This window comes from Quercus suber, unplaced genomic scaffold (assembly GCF_002906115.3).
Source record: "Quercus suber isolate HL8 unplaced genomic scaffold, Cork oak 2.0 scaffold_48, whole genome shotgun sequence".
Taxonomy (NCBI): domain Eukaryota; kingdom Viridiplantae; phylum Streptophyta; class Magnoliopsida; order Fagales; family Fagaceae; genus Quercus; species Quercus suber.
In genome coordinates, this window is record NW_027069513.1 from 1,304,012 (window position 1) to 1,312,563 (window position 8,552).

The following is an 8,552-nucleotide window of genomic DNA, read 5'->3' on the forward strand; positions in this document are numbered from 1 at the left end:
TTTTTTTTTTCTTTTTTTTTTTTTTCATTCCTTCGCCGCTCAGGAATTATACACACACCAGTAGGCCTCAAACCCTAAACCCTCTGCCTTCCTCTTACAAGGGGAGATAATGCTAATTATACTAGAACTCATTAGCTCACTCCTGAACCAAATATTCATAAAAGTCTTATTTTTTACACAACATTTTGTTCAAACTATCAAATTCAAACAATAAATCATAAAACTTGGAAGTCTTTTCTAGACCCATCACTCAATCTAGTGATAACAACAACAACAACAACAACGACAAAGCCTAGTTTTTAACTCACATAAAACACAACACAATCTATTAAAAACAACATTATTCTCACACATCACAATGCAACCACCTTACTCAAAAAAAATCCCATCTTTAAAACATTTCCTACCTAAAAAATTCACAGACAACAATCCAACACAACCAAATCAACAACAACAAAAAAAATTACGTAAAATTGAAACTTATAACATTTCTCATAAAATAGATATCCAAAATATCAGATCCAACAGTAACTAAAAAACGCTCAAATCAACAAAAATCTAAAATCCAACAAGACAAAAACAAGAATAATTCCAAAAAAAAAAAAAAAACCGATTAATAATAAAAACCTAAGCAGTGAGAACAACAGCCCCACCAGCCTCCTTAATCTTCTTCTCGGCAATCTTAGACACAAGCTTAGCCTTCACAACAACGGGCTGGTTCTCAGGCAAAACACCTTTACCAAGAACCTTGAAGTACCCGAACTGGGTCACATCGATCAAAGGAGCGCTATCCTTAGAAGCCTTGTCTCTAGCTTCTTGAGGCACGAGGGACCAGAGCTTGTCGAGGTTAACAATGGGGCAGTGGAACTTGTTGCGGAGTCTGTGGAAATACCTCATACCCACCTTGCCGAAGAAGCCGGGATGGTACTTGTCGAAGAGGATACGGTGGTGGTGCATGCCTCCGGCGTTTCCGCGACCGCCCGGATGCTTCCTGTGCTTCCCGATACGGCCGTGTCCGGCGCTCACGTGTCCTCTCTTCTTGCGGTTCTTCTTGAAGCGGGTCGTCATGGTGGGTGGTTTGTGGTTTCTTAGAACTCGAGAGAACTTGTGATGTTGCGTGCTGCGGCGGAGGTGAGGAAATGAGTTTGTGAAGGGTTTTATAGATGCTAGGGTGAGACTTAAGGTGTTTTTTTTTACATATTTGACCTTTTTTCTAAGCTTATTACATCAAGGTCCCTCTTTTTTTTTTTCCTTTTCTTTTTTTCGTTTATTTTTTTATTTTCATTTAAAAATATATATTTTTTAGCCTATAGTTTAGGAGTATGAGTATAACAAATTAAACTTAAAGTTTTAAAAATAACATAACAAATTAAATTTCTGTGTAGGTAAGCGAAACGGTGTGATAATTAAGGGTTTTTTTTTTTTTTTTTCAAATTTTAGGTTTTTGTTTGTTAAGCTCTTTAAATTATTAGGTTTGAAATGTAATTTTACCTTTTTTTAATAGTATAAATTATATTTTTGTGAGGAGAGAGAGATGAGTCCAAAGCAATGTAGTTAGGGATAAATAAAAAAATTAGGGATAAAAAAAGAAAGAAAGTCTTTGTGTAATGTAAGATGGTTATGGTATTTTTTCTTCTAAAGTTCAATCGCATAACATGTAAATATTATAGTTAACGTTCATATAAACTATGGGTGCGAAACTGCAAATTGCTAAATTTGTTACCGTCCAATAGTGATTGCAGGTACTACCCCCCCCCCCCAAACAACTCCAATTTACGTAAATTTATGCGGTTAACCTATAGTTACACTTTTATACCATTCACCTATATATATATATATATATATATATATATATAATTTGTATAAACTATTTTATCTCTATTTTATTAAAAAAATGAGTGTTCATCTCACTTTTAGAAAAAGTATTTAGGAGGGAATAAAATGAAATAAATATTCCCTTGTATTTATTTCATTCCTTTCTATTAAACTTTCAAATAAGGTAAAATAAATCCCTTTGTGAATCAATTCCATTACTTTTTCTTTCCCCTCACAAATAAATTGTAAGGATTCAAACTTAGGACTTGATACCAACCAAGGGGATATTGGGCTTTTGCCCTTATTTTACAAAAATAACAACAATATGTCTCTATTTGAAACTAATTATGTCCGTGTCTCTATTTTTGAAACTTGATTTTAACAAAATCAAGTTTGGTATAAAACTCGATATTCTCAAAATCGAGTTATATGTAAATTTTTAATTGAAACACGACTTTAGCAAAGTTGAGTTTCACTTATTATAATTATTTTTTTTTAAATTAAGTAGCAAAGTCGAGTTCCACTTGTAACTCAATTTTTTAAAAATTGAGTACTAAAACAAGGACACGGATTTAAATAGTTTCAAAACAAAAACATTGTGCTAGATTTTTTACAAAATAAGGGCAAAATAACAATCTACCCTACCAACCAAACCATATAGCATAGGAATACACTTTTGCCACTAGAACACACACATCAACAATAATTTCAACCTTTAATTAGTTATAAATAAAAGAAAATAAAGTGTTGGTCATTTATTTATTTAATTTTCAAAAATCTTCTTTCTAAGTAGAGTGTAAACCTATAGTTTTGCATTTTTTTTGTCCCAATTAATTCAATATAAAAATGAGTGAAACCTAAAATGAGTGAAACCTAATGGGGTTTGTCGAGTAATCATTTTTGGCCCAGAAGACAATTATTAAGCGCTCACACGACCCCATTAAATACGATAGCCCTCTACTCCCATGCAAATTGATCAAATTACATCAGCAGCTCCAACAGTCGACCTAGACAGAGCCTTCCTGTCTTTCCATAAATTTTCTTCTGCATCTTTATTCATAATAGTATGATTTATTAAGCTTCTATCTTCATCTCCATGTCAGTATGTTACAAAATGTGTCTCACAAATTAGCAATATTGCAAACCATTAAAAACTCGCTAGTAGCAATCCATCCTTTCACACTTTGACCATTTCCTCAACAACAACAACAACAACAACAACAACAACAAAAATGTGGAACAAAACACAGCTTTTTTTACACAGCTTAAAGCAACTATTATGGCATATCATAGACTAAGCATCAGAGATAGTATCAGCTGGAAGTCAAATTATGTAATACTTCTTTTTTGGCTGAATTTCAATGGTAGACAATACAACATCAATAAATTTTGCTCAAGAATTTAAAAATACAACACGACTAATTTTGTTTTTTCTTTGGCATGAATCAGTAAAAGATGCCAAAAGTGAAAGTGAGCTAGCTGCAACCATGACATAAATCATTCTCTACAGACTATCCTAAGTTTATATCAAATTACATTACGGCTATCAGCAGCAGCAGTAACACACTACCAAGGTCTCCTTCCACCAAGGGGAATAGTATTAGAGCCTGAAATCTGAGACCGATTGCCAAACCCTCCTCGTCCTCTGGAGCGAAAGTTTCCCCCAGATCCTGCACCCAAAAATAAATAAAATGTTTTATCTTTCCAATTTACACCTCAGATTTACACAGCACTGATACTACCCAAAAATTTCATTAGGTTACCTCCTAGACCAGAACCAGCTGAACGAGCCATGCTAGAGAGTGCAGGACTCACAACCTGCCCAGCTTCTTGCAAGATCTTGATAAGATCCCTAGCATACTTTGCATTTGCATGGGTGAAAAAGGTGAACGCAGTCCCCTTTGCTCCTGCCCGACCAGTTCGGCCAATCCTGTGGACATAATCTTCAAGGCTTGATGGAAAATCATAATTGACCACACATTTGATGTCCTTCACATCTGCATCCAATGAAGTAAGAGCTTAGTTAAAAATGAAACAAATAGCAAGATATTAAACACGGAGAATACTGCAAATATCCTTATCCCTGCTCCCCTAAGATCTGAGAGATCAAATTTAAGATAACACATTCATCATATAAATGTGCCCACCTTAACCTTGCAGGGATAAGGAGCAGCTTCACCACCACCACTTCCATATCCAATCAATGCATAAGCATGTGTGAGTCAACCGGACTGCGACAACAACCAGCTCCATAACTGTGGATGGGCAGCGATAACCTTGACTATGTTAATTAGACACTTGATAATAGGAGCAACACTTCTAGCAAAAAGTCAGTAGCCAACCACATAAAAGGCAGCTCTACTTCCTAATGAATTTAAAAAGGAGTGGAGGTGGGAGGGATTTTCCAATCCTATGAATATAATAGGTTAAAATATTGTTTTTGTTCCAAAAGTTTGCATGATTTTTGAACTTCATCCCTAAGCTTTACAGAGTACTTTTTTTTGTTCCTAAACTATTGAAAACGTTACACTTTTGGTGCTAAAACTATAAAAAGATTTGTTTTTTCATACCTAAACTATTTGAAAAAAATGTTCTTTTTTTGTCCCTATTTTCAATCCCTAAACTATCGGAAAAATCTCTTTAAAAGGACAAAAACAAAACTTTTTACAGTTTAGGGAAATGAACTTCATGCAAATTTTAAAGATGTAAACAATATTTTAGTCAATATAAAATATCTATCTCGCTATAATAATATAAATGGCAAACCTCCCCCAAAAATTTTGATAATTCAAAAATTGGGGAAGGGGGATTTGAACCCTAGATGCCTCATTTATAAAAACGAGGAGCTACCAACCAATTGAGCTACAAGGCTCTTGACAAAATTCTCCCAAAAATTTTGATAATTCAAAATTGGGGGAGAGGGATTTGAACCCTAGATGCCTCATTTATAAACACGAGGACCTATCAACCAGTTGAGCTACAAGGCTCTTGACAAACCTCCAAAAATTTTAACATCTGTTATTCAAGCAATAACAGTGAAACTATGCTCCTAGTGTCTGTGTAAGATTAGGAGTATGATTAAGACGAGAAACCTTGCACCTTCATCCAACTCATGAATAATAAATCCCTTAACGCAGTAGAAAGATAATGCGTGTGAATAAAAAATGAGCAGTCCCAGTCACGACAAATCATAGCTCCTCCCTTCGCACCCAAACCACAAATTATATTCTTAGGATACTGGACAGCAGCCGGCCGACTCGCCTATCTTTGGAATTTTTAAGACCTAGATGAAAAACCTAAGACTCCTAGCATGCAGTGATCCTACCAAGACCCCGTGCAGCAACATCAGTGGCAGTCATTATAGGACTTCTGCCACTTTTAAACTCAGCAAGGACCCAGTCCCTTTCGGCCTGGTTTTTATCACCATGGATGGATAAAGCTGGCCATCCATCCATTCTCAATTGCCTTGTAACTTGGTCACATCCTTTTTTTGTCTCCATAAATATCAGAATTCGGCTCCCATCCATCATTTCTTTAAGGAGTTTAATCAGCCTGCATAAACATAACATTCTGTGTGTCAGATCAGTATAACAAAACATCAGTCTTTTACTGACACCAGTTATGATAATATACCTATTATATTTCTCCATATCTGTCAAAATTTCAACAATTTGAATTATAGACTGGTTTGCTTTCAGATCTGATGATCCAACAATAACCTGAAAGGTCACAACAATTAAAAGTACACTAAGTAAGCATAAAATTTTCAGCCAAAAAGCACAAAAGAGGATAAGCAATTAAGCATCAATTTACAAGAATATGTGCATGTGTATGAACACACATCCATTTTAGAAGATAAACCTTATATGGATTGCGTAAAAACTGCCTTGCTAGAGTTTCAACCTCCCTTGGCCATGTGGCACTCCAATACAATGTCTGTCTATCTGGTCGGATCTGTAATGAGGAAACACTATTTTAGTAATGCAGCAACCTTTAAAGCAGAAAGATATAAACGAAGGTGAGATGAAGTTCATCTGGATCAAAGTCTTGCTCAAGTACATTAATTATAGTTCTAACAGAATGTTTCAACAAAGGCCCAGTAAAACTTCTCACCACAGGAGAAGATTGCTATTTGCTAATATATTTATTCCTTTCATGTCAATAAAGGCACGAAAAGCTTGTTCATATCTCCACCAAAGAAAAACTCACTACACTCATGCTACCAATGCAGCTCAATCTATAAGCTCATGATTCTACATTGGGAATAAATCAATTGACTAAAACAACCTAATGATAGCTTATGTAAAGAACAAATCCAAAATACTGCTATGTGCTATTGTACTAACAGCCCCAGTGTCTAAGTCTGTCCTTCAATCGATAGTGGCTTGCACAAAATAACTCCATTGTGAAAGTATCATACCTGGGATACAATTTTCCTTATCTGAGGCTCAAATCCCATGTCCAACATTCGATCAGCCTCATCTAACACAAGATAGGTCACTCTTCGCAAGTTTGTGTGTTGAGCTTCCAACATATCTATCAGTCGGCCAGGTGTAGCAATAACAATCTCCACACCTGCCATATAGCAATATAATATTGTTATTTTCATCAGCCAAATCCACATATTTATGAACAGCCAAACAAACCACAAAGAAAATTAACACAAGTACCTCTTTTAAGGTCGCGAATTTGAGGCCCTTTAGGAGCACCACCATATATGCAAGTAATTCTAATATTAGCACGTGACCCAAATTTTAGAGCTTCTTCTTGAATTTGGACAGCTAATTCTCTAGTAGGTGCTAATACCAATACAATGGGACCTTCACCTTGTACTGAATGAATGTAACAAAAATATTACTGAACATAAGCATAAACTGCGCTATAAAGAGTGGCAACCTAAACTTCAAAAAAGGCAAACAATACCAACCCAATCGAGGCTGCGCTTTGACATGGACCAAAGCCGGAAGCAGATATGCCAAAGTCTTACCAGAACCAGTCTCAGCAATTCCAATTAAATCCCTACCCTTAAGAGCCATCGGCCATCCTTGAGCCTGAATTGGTGTTGGCTCAACAAAACCCAGTTTTGCAATCGCATCAAGGCAGTAATCTAACATGTCAAATTACATCAATAAGCTAAGATACAACATAAAAACTCAATACCGAAAGCAACAACCAATGCTAAATTACACTTATGTAAAAACATATACCGGGGAAATTAGCTTCGTGAAACATCCTAATTGGCTTCGGAACATCATGCCCTTCCACCGTGATCTCCCGCCTCACCCTATAAACCACAGCTTCATGCTCACTCATTGCCCGCACAGAAGGAGTCTCAACATAAAAATTCTTCTCAAAAGGGACCAAACTCCCAAAGTCCTGCTTAGGCAAAGCAATGTTGTCCAAGTCCCCTCTTGACCCCCCACCATGCCTACCTCCTCTTCCACCACCACGCCCATCGAATCCCCTCCCGCCACCACCAAAACTACTACTCCCACCACGACCACCACCATAACCCCTACCCCCAATTCGGCCACCCCTATCTCCTCCACTGCGACTTATACCACCTCTACCACCACCACCACTCCCCGAATCAAACCCTCTCCCACCACCACCACCACCACGCCCTACATTACCAATTCTTCTATCCCCCACATTCCCATTCCCAATTCTACCACCGTCACCACTTCGGCCAACATCAAATCGGCCAGCAGGCGGCTGAAAAGGCGGGTACCCATTAAAACTACCCGACCCACCACTGCTTCCTCCTCCTCTACCATAAACCTGAGGAGGAGGAGCGCCTCCGTATGGCAAAGGTCCACCACGGCCATAGCTCGAAGCGGCAGCACCAATAACTGGCGGAGCCACCGGTGCTGGAGGACCAATTAAATCACTGCATATAGAAAAGAACTACAATTACCCTCACAAACGTCAAAAACACACAAACTTTTTGATCCGATTGCAACCTAACGTTAAAAATAAAAATAAAAAGGGATCTGCGTGAAAAAGCTTACCTTCGACGCTCGCGATAGGAATTCGGATCGGCGTAGCGGTGGTCGTATAGGTTCATGTTTGGTAGTACGGTTTCTTTTGGTGTTACTGTGGGTGACGGAAAAAAGAGGGAACTAGGGTTTGGAAACAAGAAGAAGAAGAAGAAAAAGTTGAAAGTAGAAATAAAAATTAGGGTTTAGTTTTTCTCAGTTTGCGTGAGAGAATTGAGAAGTTTTGGGGGAAATAGGAGAGTTGAGACTTGAGAGAGAGAGATTGTTGATTTTGTTGGGAGGGAAAATATCTATAGGGGAATGAATCTGATTCGGTGCGTGTCACAGATTCACAATACCAAACTCTTTAGCAGTGAGTTGAACTGGGCTGGACTGTGGGCTTTTTTCCCTCTTCTCATGAGTGAGGCCCATTAATCAATTTTTATACACAAATACTACTATTTGAAGCTCTAAAAGGTATCACCACTTTTGCTACGACTGTGTACACGGTAAACTATGAATGATGGAAAAAAAAAATAGTGGTTTACTTGAAAGTAGAGGTGTCCAAACCCGACTAAAGCCTAAAACTGACCAAATCGCCCGACGTTGACCCAATTCCAGCCCGAACTGAAGCTCCAGTCAGTCGATGGTAGGTTTTCAATTCCAAAAACCGATGTTGGCGGGTCAAGTGGTGGGTTTGCTTCTCCAAAACCCGAACCTGACCAAAGCAATATAAGAAATTCTAGCAAATCTAGCAAA

General features: G+C 37.5%; 2 protein-coding genes across 2 annotated transcripts; both read right to left on the reverse strand.

The window, feature by feature from the left end:
* Positions 1 to 463: 463 nt before the first annotated feature.
* On the reverse strand, positions 464 to 1,155 carry LOC112035672 (large ribosomal subunit protein uL15x). Its single transcript, XM_024068500.2, has one exon. It carries the CDS (start codon positions 1,066 to 1,068, stop codon positions 628 to 630), a length of 441 nt encoding a protein of 146 aa, XP_023924268.1. The 5' UTR covers positions 1,069 to 1,155; the 3' UTR covers positions 464 to 627.
* A 1,978-nt stretch (positions 1,156 to 3,133) lies between these two features.
* On the reverse strand, positions 3,134 to 8,128 carry LOC112035669 (DEAD-box ATP-dependent RNA helicase 20). Its single transcript, XM_024068497.2, has 10 exons — positions 7,827 to 8,128; positions 7,023 to 7,705; positions 6,743 to 6,922; positions 6,486 to 6,647; positions 6,236 to 6,390; positions 5,677 to 5,769; positions 5,449 to 5,534; positions 5,141 to 5,367; positions 3,579 to 3,812; positions 3,134 to 3,485 (listed from the first exon to the last, which is right to left on the reverse strand). Exons 1-10 carry the CDS (start codon positions 7,880 to 7,882, stop codon positions 3,382 to 3,384), a joined length of 1,980 nt encoding a protein of 659 aa, XP_023924265.1. The 5' UTR covers positions 7,883 to 8,128; the 3' UTR covers positions 3,134 to 3,381.
* Between the last annotated feature and the right edge of the window lie 424 nt (positions 8,129 to 8,552).

What these genes read in the sequence shown, in the direction of transcription:
- LOC112035672 (XM_024068500.2), bottom strand. Translation starts at nt 1,068, where the DNA reads ATGACGACCCGCTTCAAGAAGAACCGCAAGAAGAGAGGACACGTGAGC.
- LOC112035669 (XM_024068497.2), bottom strand. Translation starts at nt 7,882, where the DNA reads ATGAACCTATACGACCACCGCTACGCCGATCCGAATTCCTATCGCGAG. An exon ending in TCCTATCGCGAGCGTCGAAG is followed by an intron (nt 7,706 to 7,826) that starts GTAAGCTTTTTC and finishes TTCTATATGCAG; the next exon opens with TGATTTAATTGGTCCTCCAG. An exon ending in TGTTGCTGCACGGGGTCTTG is followed by an intron (nt 3,813 to 5,140) that starts GTAGGATCACTG and finishes CATTGGATGCAG; the next exon opens with ATGTGAAGGACATCAAATGT.